The sequence below is a fragment of the Pelophylax lessonae genome (assembly GCF_965119305.1).
Source record: "Pelophylax lessonae genome assembly, chromosome: 1".
Classification (NCBI taxonomy): domain Eukaryota; kingdom Metazoa; phylum Chordata; class Amphibia; order Anura; family Ranidae; genus Pelophylax; species Pelophylax lessonae.
The window spans coordinates 247,621,085-247,646,204 of NC_138768.1; the positions used below are offsets into that span (position 1 = coordinate 247,621,085).

Here is a 25,120-nt window from a genome sequence, read left to right on the forward strand (position 1 = left end):
CTCTCGTCACTTCCGGTGCGGCGCCGCATTCCTAAACAGCTTCTGGGCATTTACTTTTTTTTTTTTTTTTGGTTAGCAGGAACAATTTTTTCCAATGGAAATGGCTAAGGTCGGTTAATAAAAATGTAGTAAGTATGGCATTGTGAAGATAAAGCATAAATCTAAGGATACATAAGGAAAAAAGTTTTTATTATGCATTGGGACTGTGCTGGCTAGCACAGTCCAAGCTCCCCTGGTTTTAAATAAACCCTTGAAGAACTTCAGGAGAACAATTTAGGACTAGGTTATAAATTAATTTCCCAATTGAAACCACTAAACACTCTGAAAACTATGAATGCCAAAAATGGAACAACAACTGAGGGAGGTGCAAAGAACCACAGTAAAATGGGAAAACCCATCCAAGGGACAACTATTACAAGGCTGGTTTACAAAGCTCAAAGATGGGCTTTATAAAAAAAAAAGGAGAAAAAAAAAAAAAAAAAACGCTTTTAAATCTAATTTGATGTTTGGCAAAGGGTCTGTGGAAGACTGCAAATATGGTTTAAGGGGTCAATAAAAATTACACATTTATATATAATCAGATTTATCTTGAAATTGGTAAGCTTACTGTCTTCTGGGTTTGGCGCAGATAAAATTGTGCTGTGCTTCTTTTTCACCTCCTCTACATTTTCAGAGATTTTAGCAATACAGTTCCTTATTTCTTCTACCTAAGGGTGAAAAAAAAAAAAAAATCTCAAAAAGAAATACAATATTAGAACTTCTTTGTACAAAGATAACAATGAGGATAAACCATTAAGGGTAGAGCGGAGGCAGTACAATAAAACTGACAAAGCAGTAATTTACTAGGCCAATTAACATCATGCTAAAGAATTACAAACATACTGTACTTTTGTACAAGCAGCTTCATAGATGAGAACCATTAGCAACATTAATAATAAATAGCTTCCAAGAGGGGAAAAAGCAAATGCATGTTCATTAAGATATCACACGCTGCTGTCACCCAGCAAGATGTTGCAATCTCCCAATGTACAACACTGGTAGCCCTCTTGGCCAGTAAGGTTTTTATTTCTGCATTGTGATATTTGAAAGAAAGAGAGAAAGAAAGAGAGAAAGAAAGAGAGAAAGAAAGAGAGAAAGAAAGAAAGAGAGAAAGAAAGAGAGAAAGAAAGAGAGAAAGAAAGAGAGAAAGAAAGAAAGAAAGAAAGAAAGAAAGAAAGAAAGAAAGAAAGAAAGAAAGAAAGAAAGAAAGAAAGAAAGAAAGGGAGAAAGAAAGAGAGAAAGAGAGAAAGAAAGAAAGAAAGAGAGAGAAAGAAAGAAAGAAAGAAAGAGAGAAAGAGAGAAAGAGAGAAAGAAAGAAAGAAAGAAAGAGAGAAAGAAAGAGAGAAAGAGAGAAAGAAAGAAAGAGAGAAAGAAAGAGAGAAAGAAAGAAAGAAAGAAAGAAAGAGAGAAAGAGAGAAAGAAAGAGAGAAAGAGAGAGAGAAAGAAAGAAAGAGAGAAAGAAAGAAAGAAAGAAAGAAAGAAAGAAAGAAAGAAAGAGAGAAAGAAAGAAAGAAAGAAAGAAAGAGAGAAAGAAAGAAAGAAAGAAAGAAAGAAAGAAAGAAAGAAAGAGAGAAAGAGAGAAAGAAAGAGAGAAAGAAGAAAGAAAGAGAGAAAGAAAGAAAGAAAGAAAGAAAGAAAGAAAGAGAGAGAAAGAAAGAAAGAGAGAAAGAAAGAAAGAGAGAAAGAAAGAAAGAGAGAAAGAAAGAGAGAAAGAAAGAAAGAAAGAGAAAGAAAGAGAGAAAGAAAGAAAGAAAGAGAGAAAGAAAGAAAGAGAGAAAGAAAGAGAAAGAAAGAAAGAAAGAGAGAAAGAAAGAAAGAGAGAAAGAAAGAGAGAAAGAAAGAAAGAGAGAAAGAAAGAAAGAGAGAAAGAAAGAAAGAGAGAAAGAAAGAAAGAGAGAAAGAAAGAAAGAAAGAAAGAAAGAAAGAAAGAAAGAAAGAAAGAAAGAAAGAAAGAAAGAAAGAAAGAAAGAAAGAGAGAGAAAGAGAGGAGAGAGAGAAAGAGAGAGAAAGAGAGAGAAAGAGAGAAAGAGAGAAAGAAAGAAAGAAAGAAAGAAAGAAAGAAAGAAATCCCAATGAAGACATCCACTGCAGCGACAACTGGTAAAGGTGATATTTCGTCCCCATGTTAAGGATCTCTCCTCTTGCACTCTGGGAAGGAATACAGGGTAACAATTCTCAGTGGGTACAGGTGTTTGAGTACAGTGACCTGTACAAATCCATGCAGGATCCAGGCAACACTACAGGCCATCCCCACAGTGTGAGTTGCAGGTACGACTCGCAAGGTTTCCTGGGGTCGTGGTAATCAGATGCACTGCTTTGATTTGTGGCATAAGGCAGTGAGCAGTTGATTGAAGAATTTGAAGGTTAAATTAAAAAAAAAAAAAAAAGTGGTTAACCACTTAAGCCCCGGAAGATTTTACCCCCTTCCTGACCAGGGGGTATCTTGCGCTTCGGCACTGCTTGACTTTAACGGACAATTGCGCGGTCGTGCGACGCTGTATCTAAACGAATTTGGCATCCTTTTTTTCCCAAAAACAGAGCTTTCTTTTGGTGGTGTTTGATCACGCGCTATAAACAAAAAAAAGAGCGTAAATTTTGCAAAAATAGCAATATTTTTCACATTTTGTTATATGAAATTCCCCCCCCAAAAAAATGTAAAAAATCAAAATTTTTTAACATTTTCGGCCAATTTGTTTTATGCTACCTATGTTTGGTAAAAAAAAAAAAAAAAAAAAAAAAATTGCAAAAAGCCTATTTTGATTGGTTTGCGCAAATGTTATCGCGTTTACTAACAAAGGGAAAGATTTTTGTCATTTTTGTTTTTTTTTTTTTTTAACGCGTAATGGCGGCGATCTGCGATTTTTTTTGCGGTACTGCGACATTGCGGCGGACAGATTGGACCCTTGACTGACATTTTTGACACTTTTGGGGGTACCAGTGACATTTCTACAGTAATCAGTGCTATACATATGCACTGTTACTGTAAAAATACACTGGCAGTGAAGGGGTTAACTGTTTTTGAACGGGAGGGGCTATGTGTGTCCCTAGGGGCGTGCTTTCTACTGTGATTGGCTGTGGCTTCAGATGTATGAAGAGTGATCAACGGTTCTACATAGTAGAACCGTATGATCATCCTCCATACACAGGGGAGAATGACAGGCAGCTTGTTTACACAAGCCGCCTGACTTTCTCCCTCTCCCCCGCCGATAGCAGAGTGACCGGCGGACATCGGGTCCGCCGGTCACACGCTCCCTCCCTCCGGGGGCGCACGCTCGCTCCCTAGACCCTCACAAGCTAGTGACGTAGCCCTACGTCACTTTGCCTGTGAGGGGCTGACTGCCGACGTAGATCGGCGTTAGGCAGTCGGCAAGTGGTTATTAACAGTGATTTCCTCATGAAGAACTGCAAAAAAAAAAACGGAGTGGGGAAGGGTTATAAGAAAGGTGCCCAATGGATACATTCTCAAAAACTTTGACAGTGTCCAATTACCTGAAGGTACGAGCCTATAACCTAGGGTCTTTCAATACTTTGCCCGTATCCTATAGTGTGGGATTAAGATTTTTGACCAGTAAAACTGAATTTTTGTAAAATCTTACCTGTAAAATTCCTTTCTCTGAGTCCTCCGACAGTCGCCGCCTCCTCTAAGTCATCACAATTGGGTATTGTCCACCTATCCGTAGGAATAGCTAGGCATATAGACTAAGGCTCGGTTCACACTATTGCGATGCGGGAAGGCTGCGAATTCGCAGCCTGTTCCCGCATCGCACACGCACCCCCGGCAGTTCACACTGCCATATGCGATCCGCTGGGGGTGTCAATGTAATCTTAACGACACCCCCAGTTTGATCGCATATCGCAGTGCGATCGTGCAGTTCGCACAGGATCGGATCGCACAAGTGTGAACCGCTGTGCGATCCGATCCTGATGCGGCAGCAAAAATGCCTCCTGTGCGTCTTTGCTGCGGGTGCGGTGCGAATTTAGCCATACAAACTGTATGGCTAAACTCGCACCGCACAGCTGATCGCATGTCATGTCGGAGCAGTGCGCTATGACATGACATGCGAACCCGGCACACGCAGAAGTGTGAACCGGGTCTTAGTCAAAAGACAAAAAGGCATTAGCATGTACACACCCACGGGGGCTGTCCCATCTGGTCAATACCCCCCCTGCATCACCACTCCCAACTCAGTTTGGTAGCATAGCAGTAGGTAATAAGAACCCCAAAAAGAGGGGCGGGGGCGGCGACTGTCGGAGGACTCAGAGAAAGGAATTTTGCAGGTAAGATTTTACAAAAATTCCGTTTTCTCTTACGTCCTCCGACAGTCGCCGCCTCCTCTAAGTCATCACAATTGGGATGTCCCAAAGCAGTATAGACATGAGGGGTGGGAGACGCAACCGTAGAAAAGGCAACGCAGTACCCACATCAGGAGGAAGGAATCTTACATGCACTGTAAGAACCAACTGGGCAACAGCAACAAAACAATGCTCAACAGGAGCAACAGCCCAGGGAAGCAAATGCCAACAGCCAGGGACCCAGGAAAAAACCAAGGGTCCATCATGGCACAGCCGCACTGAGAACTTTGCGGCCAAAGGAAACATCAGCTGATGCCAGAACGTCTACTTTGTAGAACTTGGAAAAAGTGTGCACCGACGACCAAGTCGCCGCCTTGCACACCTGGGCCACCGAGGCCCGATGCCAATAGGCCCAGGAAGTACTCAAAGACCTGGTAGAGTGCGCCTTAACAGGGAAGGGCGGAACCCGTTCCTTCAAGGCGTAAGCCTGCTCAATGGTCTGTCTGATCCATTTGGCAATAGTTGCTGCGGACGCAGCCATGCCCTTCCGAGGTCCCTCAGGAAGGACAAAGAGGGAATCCGTCTTCCGAAAGGATTCCGTAGACTTCAGGTAAACCCTAATCGCCCTAACAACATCATAGGAATGCAAGGCAATCTCCTTCGGATGCTTAGGCTTCGTACAAAGCGAAGGCAGGACAATGTCCTCATTAAGGTGATAATCAGAGATCACCTTGGGAAGGAAGGATGGGGGTGGTCGCAAAACCACCTTATCCTTGTGAACTATCAAGTAAGGGGAATGGCAAGACAACGCCGCCAGTTCCGACACTCTACGAGCCGAAGTGATCGCCACAAGAAAAGCAACCTTTTTCGACAGCAGAGACAAAGATATCTCCCTGATATTCTCGAAGGGAGCACGCTGCAAAGCGGACAGGACCAAATTCAAGTCCCATGGAGGTAAAGGCTCCTTTCTAGGAGGAGCCAAATGTCGCACACCTTGAACGAAGGTGCGCACCAAGGAATGAGACGCCACAGGGCGTTGGAAAAGGACCGCCAGTGCTGACACCTGGCCCTTTATTGTGGCCAGCGCCAGGCGCTGATCCACTCCAGACTGGTAGGAAAGCCAAGATCCTCTACACCGAGTAAGAACGAGGGGAAAACCCCCTGGGCTCACACCAGGTGAAGTAGGCCTTCCAGGTACGCTAATAGATCTTAACAGAGGAAGATTTCCTAGCCTTGATCAGGGTAGGAATAACCTCAGGAGATAGACCCTTGTCCTTCAAGACCTGGGTCTCAACAGCCAAGCCGTTAAAGCCAGCGACCGTAAAGCAGGGTGGAAGATCGGACCTTGAGACAGAAGATCTTCCCGCAGAGGCAGGCGCCAAGAAGGTGCCACTGCCAGGTGAACAACGTCGGCATACCAGGACCGGCGAGGCCAGTCTGGTGCCACCAGAATCACCATGTGCGGTTCCGAGGCCAATCTGCGAAGGAACCGGGATAGTAACTGAATCGGAGGAAAGGCGTACATCTGGGGATCCCCACTTCGCACACAGCATCTGAAAGACCTCCGGGTGCAGGGACCATTCCCCCTGGTCCAGGGTCTGGCGGCTCAGATAGTCGGCCTGCCAATTGTCCACACCCGGAATGTGAACTGCCGAGATCGCCGGGACATGAGCCTCGGCCCAAGACAGAATGTCGGTCACCTCCCGGGCCGCTCGAGCACTCCTGGTGCCCCCTTGGTGGTTGATGTAAGCCCCCGCGTTAGCATTGTCCGTCTGTACACGAACAGGCAGGCCCTGGAGACGGTCCGACCACTGGAAAAGACAGAGTTTTATTGCTCTTAGTTCCAGCACATTTATCGGGAGGGAGGATTCCTCCTCCGACCAAGTGCCCTGGGCAGACAGGTTGCCCAGGACTCCACCCCAGCCCGACAGGCTGGCGTCCGTGGTAACCACCGTCCACACTAACGGACGGAAGGACTTGCCTTCCGCCACCGCCGGGGACTGGATCCACCACAGAAGAGCCAATCTGGTCTGGCGACTCAAGGACACCTCCAGATCCAAGGACTGAGGAAGTCTGTCCCACCTGGCCAGGATCTCCGTCTGGAGAGCCCACGTGTGGAACTGGGCAAAGGGAATCGCCTTTGAAGGCCGACATCATCAACCCCAGGCCCCGCATGCAGGTCCTGAGTGACGAGGACGGATTGTCCCTGAGGGACCTGAGTTCGTCCCGCAAAGTCCGGAGCTTGTCCTCCGGCAAGAACACCTTTGCCTGAGCAGAGTCCAGAACCATTCCCAGATAGGGAAGGCGAAGCGACGGAGCCAACGCTGATTTCTGAACGTTGATGGTCCATCCGAACTCCTGAAGCGTCTGTACTGTAATGGACAGGTCGCGCACAAGGTCCTGGCTGGCCCTCGATCTCAGAAGCAGATCGTCCAGGTACCCCAGGACCGCAATGCCCTGGGCCCGTAGCAGGCCCAGAACCGGTGCCAACACCTTGGTGAAGACCCTTGGAGCCGAAGCGAGACCGAAAGGTAACGCCACAAACTGGTAGTGGTCCTCTGCGATAGCAAACCGAAGGTACCGCTGATGACCCTCGAAAATGGGGATGTGCAGATACGCATCTTTCAGATCTATCGAAGCCAGAAATTCTCCCGGACTCAAGGAGGCCACAACCGAACGGAGAGACTCCATTCGAAACTTTTGAACACGCACAAAGCGGTTCAGCGCTTTCAGGTCCAGAATAGGACGCACTTTGCCCTCCTTCCTGGGCACAGTGAACAGATTTGAATAAAACCCCCGAAACCTGTCCCGGTGAGGCACCGGTACAATCACTCCCTGAGCAAGCAGGTCCTGCACCGCCTGATGCAAATCCTGCAGACGCCCCGGAAGCAGATGAAGATTGGAGGGAAAGAATCGGTCCGCCGCCCTGGAAAGGAATTCGATCTTGTAACCTGATCGAACGATTTCCTGGACCCACCTGTCCGATACCCGGAGCAGCCAAGGTTGAAGGAAACCGCGCAAACGTCCCCCCACCCCTGAAATGGGTGAGGGCGCCCCTTCAGGCAGAGGCGGATTGACCCGCCGAGCCGGCGTTGCCGGTCTTCTGCTTACCCGCCCAGGGCTTCTTCTGGTTGCTCTGGGCCTTGAAGGGCTTGCCCTTGGATTAGTTCCGAAAGGCACGAAAGGACCCCTGAGTGGATCTAGGCGCAGAACCCTGCTTGCCTCGGAAGGACTTGTTCTTCGGGTTCTGGGGTAGCATAGTGCTCTTGCCCCCCGTGACGCCTTTCACCAGGGTATCCAACGCCTCGCCAAAAAGGCGAGAGCCAGCATAGGGAAAATCAGCAACTGCTTTCCATGAGGACTGGTCGGCCGACCAGCTCTTCAGCCATATCAGTCGCCAGTTAAGCACCGCGACACTCGAGAGGCGAGCCACCAAGGGAGCCTCATTTAAGGCTGCATCACCCAAATACATGACTCCTTGGTGGATCTGGTCCACCATTTCCAGTCGGGCAGGCGGCACGTCGTCAGACACTAGGTTGTTTCTAAACACCTTGATCCAAACAGTCACCGCCTAAGCCACCATAACGGACGCGAAAACGGGTTTGAGTAACGAATCTGCCACCGTATAGGAATGGCGGGCTAGAGACTCCAACCGCCGGTCCGTGGGATCCCGGAAAACCGGAGTATCCTCAGTAGGAACCAAGGTAGCCTTGTTCAGTACAGCCACAGTGTGATCTACCTGTGGAGGCACACACCATCGCGATTCCGTAGTCGGCGCAAAAGGATAAAGCAATTTGAACCGACTAGGCACCACGAATGGACGTTTTAACGTGCGCCACATTTCATTGACAGTGTAATGAAATTCAGCTGGGCAGGGAAAAACCTGCGCAGACTTGCTTGTCCTGTGCGTCCCAAAGGAGGACACCACGCCCGGAGGATTGGGCTCATCCACCAAATGTAAGGTTTCTTTTACAGAAACAATCAACTCATCCATGGTCGCCCGTTCTTCAGGTGACCCTGGGGAGGATGTGTCAACACCCTCCACTTCAGCCTCCCCCTCAGACCCCGGGGGTTCTAAGGATGAGCGGGACCCTGAAAAGGGCACGCTCGCAGCAGCAGCAGCAGCCATATCCCCATCTGAATCAGAAGAGAGAGACAGCCTGGGCCGTTTTCTCGCAGCCCGTTCAGAGATCAGCATTTCCATATTTGCTACTAAAGTCGCAACTACAGCAGCTAAATCAGGTCGCAGCGGAGCCACAGGAGAACTGGGGCCCCCCACTAAAGCTGGAGGAAACTTGCTTTCCTGAGAATCCATGGCTCAAGAAAAAATTACAGTGCAAAAATTATGTACTGTCCCCTTAAATAGCGCTGCGGAGTGCGCAGCCCACCGCTACTGTCACAGCTATGAAGACCCCCAAAAGGAGAAAGAAACTGAGCCAGAAGCAGTATGCAGAAGAAGACAGAGCGATGCAGTGCAGAGCCCGCAGATCGTTGCTACCTGTGTCCTTTGCTGCCTGAGAGGAAAAGGAAATGCTGCTGGAAGGGGCTGGCCATAAGCCAGACCTAAGGGAAAATGGCTGCCCATAGGAAATGCATTGGAGGCTTCACTAAGATGGCCGCCGACATGCGGCCGAACCGATCGTTCTACAGCCCACAAAATGGCGGCAGAGGGCGCCAAAACGATCTGTACACTCGCCCCAGAGGGGCCATATCCATGTGCAGTAAAAAACATGGTGGACCGCGCGAACATACCCCCGCAGCGGTCGCCGCACAACACGCACATCTGCACCCCCAACATGCACCTAAGGTGACACAGGGACAGGGACCCCCAGCAAAAAACATACAATTTGCACAAAACGAACCCCACAGGGATCGCACAGGGAGTCACACAGCAACACAGACTGCCACCCCAGACAGAGGCCCCACACAGAAATGTACTTACCTGTACCCGATGGCGTGGGGGAGCCTCTATGCACGGATAAACCTCTGTCCTCTCCTGACAGGGAGTGCCGTGAGCCAGGGACATGAAGCTGCCACGGCGCAGACGAGTCCTGTGAGGTAGCCACCTCACGGCTGCATCCCTGCAGCGAACAGGGATGGGTTGTTCATAATGCCAGGGCGAACCATAGCTGAACGCTCGATGGCGGGCTGGGGGTCCATCTGACCCTCTGTGCCCTGGAGAACCAGGGCGGCCAGTCCGAATCCCAGCACCACATGATCCATCTTCATCCGAAGAACTAACTAACTCTAAAGCTGACAAAATAAACAGCTAGTAAAGTGAGAGAAAAAAAAAACTGACATTTTCCAAAGAAAATCAAATGAAAGATATAGGAAGGCTGAGACTGAAGCCCCAGCACAAGGGAGCCTGACTATTCCTGAAAGCTAGGCAAACTAAAACTGAGTTGGGAGTGGTGATGCAGGGGGGGTATTGACCAGATGGGACAGCCCCCGTGGGTGTGTACATGCTAATGCCTTTTGTCTTTTGACTAAGTCTATATGCCTAGTTATTCCTACGGATAGGTGGACAATACCCAATTGTGATGACTTAGAGGAGGCGGCGACTGTCGGAGGACGTAAGAGAAAACTATTTTAGCACAGGACTTTACTTTAGCATTTACCTTTACACTAGTAACATTTCATTCAAAAGATTTCATTTTAAGAAAGGTCGTTCAATTTTTTTAATTGTTCCTGGGGTTAAAACGACTTATTTTCGACCAAAGAAGATAAGAAAATCTGAAGGAGCAGGGTGGAATTATTTTTCTAAAAATTAACAGGTTTAAGGCCTCATGTACACTGCTACTTGTAAACGGACGTTTAGGAGCAGTTGGGCGTTTTTTTTCAGAAGCCCCTGAACCCTCCTCTATGTTATCTTATCTGTCCATGTACACTGAGTCGTTTACAGTCATTTAGAGGCAGTTGAGTTCAGTGTCGTTTTTTGGAAAGCAATTATTTGCGTTCAGGATGTTCAGAACGTGTGTTTACCGGCGTTTCAAACGCAAAACGCGACCGAACGCGATTACCCGCATTTAGCGCTTGCGTTTTTCCGGTTTAAAGGGGAATGATTTTTTGACCTCTAAAAACGGATCTGAGCGCAAACGCCCGCTAAATGCCGCTAAACGCGGCTGCAAACTCGACACAACGGATGTTTTAAACGTCCTTTACATAGCTGTTAAATTCCAGCGTTCAAAGGACTTTTAAAAAACGTTCCGTGTACATGTAGCCTTATGCCCCATACACACGTGCAGATTATCTGCCGACTTTTGTCTGCAGACTTACCAAAACCATATAATATGAGGTCAAACCTAAACACTTTCAATTTGTATGCAATTCGGCAGGCCCTTGCACTACATAGAAAAGGTAAGTCTGCAGACAAAAGTCTGCAGATAATCTGCACGTGTGTACGGGGCATTACAGTGAACATGGTTTTTATTTGAGAAAGTCCATACACTTTCAAAATCGAATGTTAAAAACAAACAAAATTTTGCAGTGCTTTCAAAAAACATTGAACTGAACGTACTATTTGTTTGAAACTCTACTATACAGCCAGCTACCTTCAGGTGATTGAATACTGGCAAAAAAAGAAAGCTGCAGGGACATCCATTAGATAACACCTCCCATGGCAAGTAAGCCTTTGTTTTATTGCAGGCACTAGAGAGATCCTAAACAGAACAGAAGGGAGGGGGGGGGGGGGCTGTGTCCTGTTCTGCTCTATAAGAAACTGATTTTACTGGCAAGTCAAAAATATGATGCATTAGACATACAGTATAGGACAAATGACCTTCAGTCTTAAACCATGAGATGTCTAAAAGCAGTCCAGCAAAAAGATGGCCAATACAGCAAACAAAACAGGACTATGTGACAAATGAGTCATGAAGGTCTCTACAGAACTCAGAGCAGCCTGTAGCACCTTCCATCCAAAACTGGCATCACAGAGGGCCTGAACATCAACTTGGCAAAACTTAAAGCCCAACTACAGAAAATTAATAATCTACCCTTGCAGTGGGCAGGCTTTCCAGGTGTAATGGTAGAAAATGCAAGAAATGTTCTTTCTAGTCTTCAAGAGGGTAGGAAGGACCGAATCAGATAGGCCCTGCCCCTCAGAACCTGGGTTTAAACATCCATGCCATTATAGCCAGTGACTGGGAAGCAGGATGGTGGACTGCCCCCTGGGACAGGAGGTTTGGATGACCTGGAAGGGTACGTGGAGAGAGTTCTGCTAGGAGTCCTCCTGGGTTAGATTGGTGCAATAAAAAAAAAAATTCACTGGAATGCCCTCTATTTTGATCCTGCAAGCAGACGAGGGAAACCTGGAGGAGAGGTGAAAAAGGCATAAATCAGGTGGAACTGATCCCGCGGTCAATAGAGCATCCACTGCAATGTCCCCAGAGTGTGGACATGGCAACAAAAATATTTGTTGTAGAATCTAGATGCCAGTCCACCTTTGGAGTTGGTAACCAATTCCCCTATCTCTGAATCCTAGGTCCCACTACTGTTGAAAGAGCTTTTCTCACAATAATCATAGAACCTGATTGAACCCACATCTGACCTTTCCCTCCTATCCTTTTTTCCTACTTGAAAATCGCTCTGTTTGTGTTCAGTCGTCAGCCAATGGCAATTTTACACTCTCTCTTCTGAAAATGTAAACCTTTACACATCCTGTTTGTACCTTTGTAAACTATTTGTCAATCGGGAATCAAAGCAAATTTGAAAGCATTAGAAATTTACTCTGGAGATTTTTTGGGACCAGAATGCTTAAAGGCCCAAGAAACTTCTCCAATCTTGACAAGTGGCAGTTTTAGGAAGAGGGCTTGGGGGCCAAAATTTACTGGCTTAGAGATCCAAGAGACACCATATAACTTTATCCTTGTCAAATCCACATTTATAAAAGTTCCAATAAGCCATAAATCAGATGACTCTTTTCTTGTGAAATTCCTGTTCCAGTCTAAGAGTCGGTTCACACTATGGCGACACGACTTCGGGTCGACTTGAAAAAGTCGCCGTGCACCGCGACTTCGGCGCGGCTTGCACTGACTTCACATAATGGAAGTCAATGCAAGTCGCTCCGACTTCGGCCAAAAGTAGTGCAGGAACCTTTTTCTAAGTCGGAGCGACTTGAGTCGCTCCTATTAGAATGGTTCCCATTGCATAGAATGGAGCACGACTTGTCAGGCGACCAAGTCTCCTGACAAGTCGGAGTAGTGTGAACCGGCACTTAATAGTCTAGTTAATTAGACATATCTATTGTTTACAAATTCAGAAATACCATTTAATGTTGTCTGGCTAGCCAGTGCTCATTGCAGGTCATTGGTAAAGGCAGGAGGGACAACACTGCACACAGCAATGTGTTTGCCTTTTTATATAATTGCCGAGCTGTGATATGAAAGCTCTTGATGAGTTAGTCCCGGTTCACACTTGTGCGATGCGGGAAGGCTGCGAATTCGCAGCCTGTTCCAGCATTGCAAACACACATCTGGCGTATCGCAGGGGGTGTCAATGAAATGTTAAACATCACCCCCAGTTTGTTCGCATATCGCAGTGCGATCTGACAGTTCGCACAGGATCGGATCGCACAAGTGTGAACCACTGTGCGATCCGATCCTGATGCGGCTGGAGCTGAACTTTCTCAGTTATCCAGGGATGAATGTCCTTCCTTAGATAGCAGTCCAAATCACACAAGCATGCAGATAACCACTGTCATTTTGCTATCACTATGGAGAACACCTTTAAAATGCTGTTTAGTGTATCTAATATCTAACAAACGGTTTCTAAACTGTCAGTTGTTTTATTATATCTCATCTTCATACAATTATCTCTAGAGGAAACACATGTCAAAAGAAGCAAACAATATTTCCTGTTTCAGCCCTGAACTTCTGGAATACCGGATAAACGAGCGTAAAGACTACATGGAGAATTTGACTATCTCAGCTATTTTAAGAAGACCCCTGATTTTTTTTTTTTTATTTACAAAAACAAAAGCAACGACATTGTGAAGAGGCCCTGTATTTAAAAATGTAAAATGTCTTACCTGAAGGAAGAAGTCATCCATAAATTGTTCTTTTTGCATAATAACCACTGTGTCCCCATCTTCGCCTTCCCCCTTAGGCTGTGTGCACATAGAATGAATTGGAAAAAGCTGATTAGAACTCCTTATGGAACATCAATAAAATAAGACATCTGTTTATTACAATTTTACTGAACACAATATATACAGTGCATCCAGAAAGTATTCACAGTGCTTCACTTTTCCACATTTTGTTAAGTTGCAGCCTCATTCCAAAATTGATTAAATTCATTATTTTCCTCAAAATTCTACAAATAATACCCCGCACTCACAACATGAAAGAAGTTTGTTTGAAACCTTTGCAACTTTATTAAAAAATAAAAAAATAAAAATCCCATGTACATATCTAGTTACAGCCTTTGCTCAATACTTTGTTGAAGCACCTTTGGCATCAATTACAGCTTCAAGCCGTTTTGAGTATGATGCAACAAGCTTGGCACACCTATTTGGGCAGTTTCTCCTATTCTTTGCAGGACCTCTCAAGCTCCATCAGGTTGGATGGGGAGCGTCGGTGCACAGCCATTTTCAGATCTCTCCAGAGATGTTCAATTGGGTTCAAGTCTGGGCCACTCAAGGACATTCGCAGAGTTGTTCCGTAGCCACTCCTTTGTTATCTTGGCTGTGTGCTTAGGGTTGTTGTCCTGTTATAAGATGAACCTTTCACCCAGTCTGAGGTCCAGAGAGCTCTGGAGCAGGTTGTCATCAAGGATGTCTCTGTACATCGCTGCATTCATATTTCCCGCAATCCTGACTAGTCTCCCAATTCCTACCACTGAAAAACATACCCACAGCACGATGCTGCCACCGCCATGCTTCACTGTAGGGATGGTATTGGCAAGGTGATGAGCGTTGCCTGTTTTCCTTCAGACATGATGCTTGCCATTCAGGCCAAAGAGTTCCATTTTTGTTTCATCAGACCAGAGAATTTTGTTTCTCATGGACCGAGTCTCCTTAAGGTGCCTTTTGGCAAACTCCAGGCGGACGGTTATGTTCCTTTTACTGAGGAGTGGTTTCCATCTGGCCACCCTACCATACAGGCCTGACTGGTGGAGTGCTGCAAAGATGGTTGTTCTTTTGGAGTGAACAATGGGTTCTTGGTCACCTCCCTGACTGAGTCCCTTCTCCCCGATCACTCAGTTTGGCCGGGTGGCCCACTCTAGGAAGAGTCCTGATGGTTCCAAACTTCTTCCATTTATGGATGATGGAGGCCACTGTGCTCATCGAGACCTTTAATGCTGCAGAAAGGTTTTTGTACCCTTCCCCAGATCTGTGCCTCGATACAATACTGTCTTGCAGGTCTACAGACAATTCCTTGGACTTCATGGCATGGTTTGTACTCTGACATGCGCTGTGTAATGTGGGACCTTTATATAGACAGGTGTGTGCCTTTTCAAATCCTGTCTAATCGACTGAATTTACCACAGGTGGACTCCAATCAAGTTGTAGAAACATCTAATGGATGATCAGTGGAAACAGGAGGCACCTGAGCTCAATTTTGAGTGTCATTCCAAAGGCTGTGAATACTTACGTGTATGGGATTTTTTCCTATGACATCTTTGCAGATTTAATAAAAATAAAAAACAAACTTCTTTCAAGTTGTCATTATGGGATATAGTTTGTAGAATTTTAAGGAAAATAATGAATTGAATACATTTTGGAATAAGGCTGTAACATAATGTGGAGCGCTGTAAATACTTTCCGGATGCACTGTACAGAGAGAAGCCTAAATAAAAAAGAAAAAAAAAAAAAAACAAAGGGTCCAAAAAGGAAAAGAAGGGTTTATCCCAATTATCATCCTGCATTATGAGAACTCCAAGTGATGAATTCAAGCAGTCAGGTCACAATTACCTAGCACATCAATTTAAAAATGTGAGGTTTTTAAAAATTAAAGTAGAAGTAAAGGCAAAACTGAACTAACGCTAAACCTGGTCTCTGTCACATTCTAAACCTAATCTATCTAACCTTGTAATTCAAAAATCACTGTACTTGCCTTTTCTGCAGCCAATCCGGCCCGGTCCCAGCATCAGCTGTCAGCGACGGCTTCAGTGTGGAGGTGGATGCAGGAAAGGCAGCCGACAACGGAAGCCCCATAGTAACTCTATGAGTGACATCACTTCCCAGGCATTTCACAGCCATTGTCGGTCCTCTCCTGCGCCGACCTTGCGCCGCTGGGGACCGGACCAAATCGGCTGCAGAGTAGGCAAGTACTGCATTTTTTTGCTTTACAGGGTTAGATAAATTAGGGTTAGAATGGGGTAGAGACCAGGTTTAGCGTTAGTTAGGTTTTGCCCGGATTTACACTTTAAAAAGCCATTACAACTGTTTTGTATGACTGTGACCTGATATTAGAAATCAAGAGGATTCTCAATACCTTCATGCAACATTAAAATAAACAGGTCAAGTCTTATACAATCCATACATTTCAAGCACTGAGGAGTTTTCTTACAAGCCCAAATCCTTACACGAGGCCCTGAGACAGAAATGAGGATAAGTTAAGGCTCTGAATGAGCTGTCCAATGATTGTGGACGTCACTTCACACTTCCATCCAAAATACTGCATCTCTTAACTTCAGCACAGTCATAAATCGCAGCTTTCTCTGCATTGAAGGTTAAAAATATAGTCTCATATGAAACAGACTAGATTATTGCTTTTAGTTAATGAATGAAAGGGAAGATCAGATTAGTGAATATGAACAATGGATTGTCTCTTCAGAAATTCTATTCGATTTCTAGCAGATGTACAAACATGTAATAACATTTTAGTTATTAAAGTGTATGTAAAGGTATTTTTTTTTAAGTTTTGGATACAGTAGTGAAGTGGAGAAATAAAGTCGCAAAATGATCAGGCGCCGTTTTGAAAAAGGGGACAGATCCTTAAATTAACAAACACCAAGGTCCATAGCTGCTGATGAAAGGGACTCCAAGGAAGGAATAGTACAAAAATAGCAACAGTTTCTGAGAGCGCCTAGGACAGTGATGGCAAACCCTGGCACCTCAGATGTTTTGGAACTACATTTCCCATGATGCTCACCAACACTGCAGAGTGTAGGAGCATCATGGGAAATGTAGTTCCAAAACATCTGGGGTGCCAAGGTTCACCATCACAGGCCTAGGACATGGCTAAATGACCAGATGAATGATTGTAGCCATACAGTTTAGTAATTCACAAGCCTCCACAGAGTTCAAGATAAAAAGTTACATTTATTAAGCATTTGAACCGTTAATGAACATATAGAAAGAATTAAAATGTTGTGCAATCCAGTTCCTCCAATTAGAACTAACAAAAATTGGCAGCTGAGAAACAGATTGCTTGCCAACAGATGGAGATGTCTGTGATGTATGCTCGGCTAGGGCAGACTCCAGTATTGCTTGATGCACTGGGCTCTCCCTGGAGGCTGGTATAGAATTTGGAGCTGGGGATGTGAACCGTGGAGAGCAGTACTAGATAGGTGTACAACCCAGGGAGCCTGCGGTGAATAATCCATGGGGAACCTACGTCTGTATGGTGGCGACTAGTGATGATGGCAGTCACCGCGCCAGCAGGGCAAAGCTATAGCCGCAGGGAGGAAGGTGTTGTGGAGAGCAAGCATCTGATCGTGGTCCTGTCACTATGACATGTTTTGCGCGCCTGCACCTCGTCAAGTCATGTGTGACGGGATGAACCACTCAGGAGTATTTAGAAAGAAAAGGAAATTAAATAAGCCATAGAGGGCGGGGATACTGAAAATATACATTGAACCTGTCACTGACATCAATTGGTAACTCTTACAATTCTAATTATTTAAAAAATTAAAATGAAATATAAAAAAGTAGAAATTAAAAATTTATAAAATAATCAAAACAAAAATCCAGACTGCCCGCCACATATTTACTGCAGCAGGCTGGCCCTCCTGCATGAACCGACATAGCCCTACATCTGTCGTGCGCTTGACGCTGGGGGCGAGCGGGAGGCGTGCCACCACCCCCACTAGGCATCAGGGATGCCAATGCACGGGCCTGCGGCTGCAATTGCCGCCGGCCACCTGCGATCGCTCCCCTCTAAGAGAGAAGAACGGTCAGCTGTTGTAAACACAGCTGACCGTTCTATATGAAATGATCACAGAGTGCCTGTGATCCTTCTATATAGGATCACAGGTCTCTCTGATCATTTCACAAGCCCCTCCCCCCCACAGTTGGTAAACACTTCCCTAGGCTCACATTAAACCCTTTGATCACCCACTAGGTTAACACCTTCCCTGCCAATGTCATTATTACAGTAACAGTGCATATTTTTAGCACTGATTACTGTAGTAATGTCACTGCTCCCCCCAAAAATGTCAGTTAGGGGTCCGATCTGTCTGCCGTAATGTCGCAGTACCACTAAAAATTGCAGATAGCCGCCATTACTAGTAAAAAAAAAAAAAGACAAATCTTTCCCCTAGTTTGTAGGCTTTTGCGCAAACCAACTAAAATAAGCTTACTGGGATTTCTTTTTTTTTTTTACCAAAAATATGTAGCAGAATACAAACTGGCCTGAAAGGATAAAATATTTTGATTTTTTTTTTTTTTGGGAATGTTTTATAGCAAAATGTAAAAAAAGTATATATTTTTTTTTTTTCAAAATTGTCGCTCTTTTTTTTGTTTAGATCGCAAAAAGAAGAAAAAAAAAAAAAAAAAAAAAAAAAAAAAATCGCACAGGTAATCAAAATACCACCAAAAAGAAGCTCTTTTCCTGGGAAAAAAAAGGACATCAATTATATATCGTTCCAGTGTCGCACGACCGCTCCGTTAAAATAACGCAATGCCTTTTTACCCCAGGTAGTTCTGCTTACGTTCTTTCCACATAAGTATAGCCTCATCGTCTGGTACCTATAACTGCCCTACACGTGCTAATGGACACACTCGACTCTTACTGGGTTACTTCAGGTTTCTGTTTGCTATGTTTGTCTCTACCTCCATGGACCTCATGTTGTCTGTACCTGATGGGGAGGTCGTCTCCTCTTATACTGTTCAAAGGCTGACATTTAGTGTTTTTGGTTATACTATTGTATATGGCGTTCATTTTCTGTAATGCTCCTTATCTTTTCTCAATAAAATGTTTTGAAAAAAAAATAACACAATGCCGAATCCCAAAAAAATGGCCTGGTCATTAAGGGGCAAAGCCTTCCGGTCCAGAAGTGGTTATGTTCACTTTGTATTACAAAGGTTGTTTGTTTGTTTTTTGAACATGTGACAAATAGCAGAGGATCCCCCTGCAAGATCCTCCTGCTTATGTTTACTTGCATGCTTTTGTTTTTTTAGTTAAAATAATTACAGTGCCATCATCCATATATATATATATATATATATATATATATATATATATATATATATAGAAATAGAAGGGTCAATGTAAATTAAACAGTGTGTGTTCAGTATCACTTTAAGTTACACAATTGCTTGTGTGTTTATATAGATTTTTTTATTTTTTAACAAAAGTGGTGTGTTTCTTTAATTGTTTGATCAGCACCAAGAAACGAGAGCTGGGATGGGACCGGTTGATGCAAACACAGTATTCAGAAATGCTACAGTAACTTCCTGAAACAAATATACCAATTGAAGACATCCAGGGAAAATTGCAGCATTAGAGTATACTAAGTAATGCTATTAATGAAAACATATTTGTTAATAAACAAGATGACATGTGTTGAGCAGATGAACACTAAACTGACAGCAGAGCAAACAGCTGGAAGAAAATGAAGCCAGGGTTACCAAATGGAATGCGCTTCCCCAAGGCCTCGTCTAAATGTGTCACCGGGAACTACAGATGCAAGTCGTGTCTGTGCAAGTCAGATTGTAAAACTAGCCTGCAATCAACGAAATGGAAATCATGACTGGAAGAAAAACACCTCTGAGTATAGGTGTACACTGAGAAAAAACATGGAAAATCTTAAACTTACAGTTTAGCAACTGGAAATGTATTCCTTAAGGGGTACAGAGCGGAAACAGGTGCTTTAATATGGTACATCCCAGAAATAGCTGTGTAACAATATAGTGGTCAGGGGAAAAAAAGCCTCTCCCCTGAAGCATTAGGGCTACATCACACCGGTAATCACTAAAATGTGAAGCTAAAATACTCACCTGATTGAATACATTGCTCTCCAGCCAACTAGATGATGAAGGCATAGTTCATCCATACGGTAAGAGAGCGACACATACAACTAGTGAGTAACTCTATTCCCTGCTGTGTGACACACAGCAATCACTGGGAGTACTCACCAGAGACAGGATCACTAGCGTGACATAGACCCAAGTGAGTCTACTTTTACCATTTGCTTCAGCAGAACGTAATAAAAATACACACAACAGTACCTGGATTACACTTGCCTTGTATGTTAGGGTCCTTTCACACGGCGGATTCAGTTTTGCTCAGAAGGGATCGATCCGTTTATCCCCCATTGAGCAGGCAGATGACAGGTCCATCTCCACTCCCTGTGCTGACACTGACCTGTCAGAGCCCCGCTCTCCTCTACGTGAGATCAGATGAAACGGTCCGCCTGTCCCGTTATCCAACCTGATCTTCCAGGCGGATGGAAAATAGGGTTACCATACGTCTGGATTTCACAGAGACAGGATCAGATAGCAGCGGATGTCAGCAGACATGTCTCCGCTGACATCCGCTGCTCCATAGGGGTGCATAGAGCATCTGATCAGGTCCGCCTGAAAAACTGACAGGGGAACTGATCGAAAATCTTGTGTGAAAGGGGCCTTAAGGGTTCGTTCACATCCATGTGCAGTAAAACGCAAGATCTGTTTTTTTTTTTTTAAACATTACATTTTTAATGAGCTGAATTGAACTTTAACCACTTAAGCCCCGGAAGATTTTACCCTCTTCCTGACCAGGGGGTATTTTGCGATTCGGCACTGCGTGACTTTAACGGACAATTGCGCGGTGGTGCGACACTGTACCTAAACTAATTTGACGTCCTTTTTTTCCCACAAACAGAGCTTTCTTTTGGTGGTATTTGATCACCTGTGAGATTTTTTGATCACGCGCTATAAACAAAAAAAGAGCGTCAATTTTGCAAAAATAACAATATTTTTCAAATTTTTTTATATGAAATTCCCAAAAAAAAAAAAAAAAAAAGTAAAAATCTAAATTTTTTAACATTTTCGGCCAATTTGTTTTATGCTACATATGTTTGGTAAAAAAAAAAAAAAAAAAAAAAATCGCAAAAAGCGTATTTTGATTGGTTTGCGCAAAAGTTATCGCGTTTACTAACAAAGGGAAAGATTGTCATTTTTGTTGTTTTTTTTTTTAACGCGTAATGGCGGCGATCTGCGATTTTTTTTGCGGTACTGCGACATTGCGGCGGACAGATCGGACCCTTGACTGATATTTTTGACACTTTTGGGGTTACCAGTGACATTTCTACAGTAATCAGTGCTATATATATGCACTGTTACTGTAAAAATACACTGGCAGTGAAGGGGTTAACTTTATTTGAGAGGGAGGGGCTGTGTGTGTCCCTAGGGGCGTGATTCTAACTGTGATTGGCTGTGGCTTGAGGTGTAGTTACACTGATCAACGGTTCTACATAGTAGAACCATATGATCAGTGTCTCTACACAGGGAGAACTGACAGGCAGCTTGTTTACACAAGCTGCCTGCCTTTCTCCCTCTCCCCCGACGATCGCAGAGTGACCGGCGGACATCGGGTCCGCTGGTCACACGCACGGGGGGGTGCGTGACCACGCGGGAGCGGGAGCGCGCCGCTGGCGGCGCGCGCTCGCTCCCCAGACCCTGCCAGGCTAGTGACGTACCGATACGTCACTCTGCCTGTGAGGGGCTGACCGCCGCCGTATATAGTCGGGCGGCGGTCGGCAAGTGGTTAATGCAACATATGAGTTTTACATGTGTTTTTCTCCTTCAGTCATCTGGGGAAAATAGGCATGTGACTCATAAAAGGTACCAATAAGAAAAACACGATGAGTTTTTGTTATTCTACCATTGTATTAGATGGTGCATTTTTAAAAGCACTGAAGGTGCAGCAAGCAGGACTTTAGGCCCCTTTAGACGGAGTAGAATCCATCAAGCAGATCAGCATGCTCAGCAGGGGATATCTCTGCTGATCCCCGCTATACAAATTGGACAAAGCCTGATGTGGTCTATGGGGAGGGCGGATGGAAGCACACTGCCTGCCCATTTCCATCTGACTGTCATACGGTCCAATCTGCCAGACGGATGGAGAATAGATACCCATCCGTCCAAAAGGGGAAGTTCCACTCTAAGTCCCCTACCAACGCCCCCCCACCATTATTTGCAATTTAACTTTTTTTTTTGGAGGGGGGTTGGGCGGGGACCTAGTTTTGACACCCCCCCCCCCCCCGCATTGTTCTGAGACATGTCACTCAACTCAGAAGACTGCAGGATCTATTCCCAAAGCGCAGAGCAGTTAGCGCATGCACAGTGGGCAGCTGGCTATGAAACTGCAAGCAGCTCAGCCAGTTGCTCACGGTTAAGGTGCCAGTACTAGGAACCAGACTAGTGAACAACCAATCTTTACCTGTGGCATTGGCTAAAATTATGCAGTCATCATAACCACAGCATAGTTTAAAGCCCTGCTCTGAGCCCCCAACCCCCCCTCTAACCCATACCAAAAGGATTTTATATTTTTCCTACCTGGAAAAGCAAGTTATAGGCCTCATGTACACTGCAGCTGCTAAACAGACATTTAGGAGCAGTTGGATGATTTTTTCAACAGCCCCTGAACTCTCCTCTGTTATCTTACGTGTACATGTACACTCAGTCATTTATAGTAGTTTAGAGGCAGTTGGTTAGTCATTCTTTTAAAGCAGAAAAATCACGTTCAGGAATGTCGTTTACTGGCATTTCAACGCCAAATGCTTGTAAACGTGGAAACCCGCCGTTTATAAGCGTTTCTAAAGGGGAAAAACGTTCTGATAATTTTTGAACATATTAAAAATGTTGAAAAAACTAATTTCACCACATGCTGTTGCCTGCATCAATGGATGAGCCCAGTAGCGATGAACTCTGGTCCTCTAAAGCAGCGGTCCTCAACTCCGGTCCTCAGGGCCCACTAACAGGCCAGATTTTAAGTATTACCTTGGGGAGATGCAGACTAGAGTACTGCAATTACTGAGCAGCAAATGATATCACCTGGGATGTATTTCAGTTATCTTGCAAACCTGGCCTGTTAGTGGGCCCTGGGGGCCAGGGTTGAGGACCACTGCTCTAAAGCAGTTTTTGACGTCTTTGGAGCCTCAGCAACATCAGCATTTCCTCACACATGCTCATGATGGGATGCATAGTGAAAACCCCCAAAAAAGGACCACTACAAGCACGCTGCTCTCCCTTCTCTCACAGAATGACTGAAATACTTAATAATTTTCTTGTTTTTTGTGCATTGTGGGCATTTGGGAGGGTTTCCTGAGGTTATCTTTAAAAAACACTTCTAACCGCAAAAGTTTATAACTGCTGCTAAACTGGCATAAAATCAGTATGTAAAAGCTGCAAAATGGACGTTTTCCACTGTTGGTTTCCAGCGTTCAGAAGAGGTTTTTAACTGCCCTGTGCACATGAGCCCTTACTTACGGCAGCCAGGTCCATTTTTGATGGCATTTTCAGGTACAGGGGACCACTGATCCGGAACTACAGATGTGCCTGAGTTTATCAATCCACTACAGTCCAATCCGTTGATATCATTCCTCTTGGGGATCCTGGAAGTTACATGCCGCTGGACAGCCAATAGGAAGGTGTCCATATCAAGCAAGTAGTGACATGAACACCTGAAGGAGGACTGCATTGCATATACACAGAAGAGGAGAGAAGACTCAGTACTGAAGTGTCACATGGCCATGGTTTTACAAAAGTAAAAAACATTTTTTCTTCCCCTTCTGGTCCACAATTAGTTAGAATTAGGTACATTTTTAACCTGGAGAATCTGAATATATATTTGTATGATCTTACTACAGTAAACTGACTACCACCCATTATATGTTTACACATTACCCTTGCATTTATTTTATGATGGTATCTGTAATTTCCCTACGTATTTCCCCTCCCCTAGGCTGCAATTTTAACTATCTACTGCTAACTGAGCAAGAGACCGGCAGGAAAGGTTGCTACAAGTGTTAAAATTGTTAGTAATGTAGGACTGATTTCACACCACAAAAGTGGAATATGTACAGAAACAGCAATTGTTTCCTGCTCGATAATGAGCTGGCTCCAATGGCCACACAAACACTATCACGTGCTCCATCCCAGTTGCTTTTACAGAAGAATCCTACAGATGTTTCTAGTAGTGAAATATGATCAATTACTGCCCTCCCCCATTCTCCATAACAGAAAAGCCAGGCTCTGTCCTCCCAACACACAGGGAAATCACTGAATGGACTCATTCTTTTAATCTTTACTCTGGGAAACCTAAAGCAGGTCTCCACTCTAGACAAAAAGAAAATATATAAAAAGTCAGCAGCTACCTAACAACAGAAGACTTACCTGTCCAGGTATCCAGCGTCGTCCTCAGCCGAACTAGCTCTTCACTCGTCTCCAGGTTCCTGGCCCTGGCAACTTAACGGTGGGTTGCCAGCTGTGCTGCCTGCGGTTTTACAGCTGGCTGCCCACTGTGCATGTGTGAACTGCACTGTGCTTTGTGAATGGTCCCGCAGTTTTCTGGGACCGGTCATGTGTCCCAGAAGACTGCGGAGAGGGAGGAGGAGAGAAGAACTTTTGCTCAGATCACCAAGATAATCTGAGCAAAAAGCGGAAGCAGGTACCTGTCAAAAAGATACACGCTCTCCCCTGAAAAAGAAAAAACGACCTTCCAAACGTAGCAGGGGGGTTGGTTGGACTTGGAGGTTGTAAATGTTGGGATTTTTTTTTTAACCGCTTGCCCATCAGCTGCCATAGTTTTACTATGCCAGGCCGGCTCTATTGAACCAAACAACGTACCTGTACGTCGTTTCATGCAATAGCCAGTGGGGGCGCATGCGCGCCGATTGGTCAGAGGGGGAGCCAATCAGCGGGTCCAGCAGACTCAATGTCCGCTGGCCACCCGCGATCGCTCCCCATAGACAGAACGGTGGTCTGCCTATGTTAACAAGGCAGACCGCCGTTCTGTCACAGATAAACACAGGGATCCTATGTTCCTGCTATTCAGGAACACAGGTCTCTGTGTTCATCGAATGCAGGGATCCTCAAGCTATGGCCCTCCAGCTGTTGCAGAACTACACATCCCATGGGATTGTAAAACTCTGACATTCAAAGACCGGACCGGAATTGTAGTTCCTGAACAACTGGAGGGCCATAGTTTGAAGACCCCTAATCTACAGAGTCCATCCCCCACACAGTTAGAAAGCATCACTTAGGGACACACTTAACCCTTTGATCACCCCTGGTTCTAAACCCTTACCTGCCAGTGTCATTAGTACAGCATCAGTGCATATGTTTAGCACTGATTACTGTAGTAATGTCACTGGTCCCCTCAAAAGTGTCAGGTGTCTGATCTGTATACCGCAATGTCGCAATCCTGGAAAAAAACTAGAAAATCGCTGTATGCCGCCATTGCTAGTAAAAATTGAATAAATAAATAAAAATGCCATAAATATATACCCTAGTTTGCAGACACGAGAACTTTTGCGCAAATCAATATACACTTAATGGGATTTTTTTTTTTAATCAAATTTATGTGGCAGAATACATTTTTGCCTAAAATGATGAAAAAAATGTATTACATTTTTTTTTTTT

At 44.9% G+C, this 25,120-nt stretch overlaps 1 protein-coding gene across 1 annotated transcript in view; it reads right to left on the reverse strand.

The window, feature by feature from the left end:
• Positions 1-25,120, reverse strand: part of STX2 (syntaxin 2) — a 121,698-nt gene that overhangs the window by 87,468 nt on the left and 9,110 nt on the right. Inside the window, exons 2-3 of the mRNA XM_082267026.1 lie at positions 13,358-13,435; positions 608-707 (exon numbers count right to left, since the gene is read on the reverse strand). Coding sequence (XP_082123152.1) covers positions 608-707; positions 13,358-13,435 — 178 coding nt within the window. The remainder of the gene's footprint in view (positions 1-607; positions 708-13,357; positions 13,436-25,120) is intronic.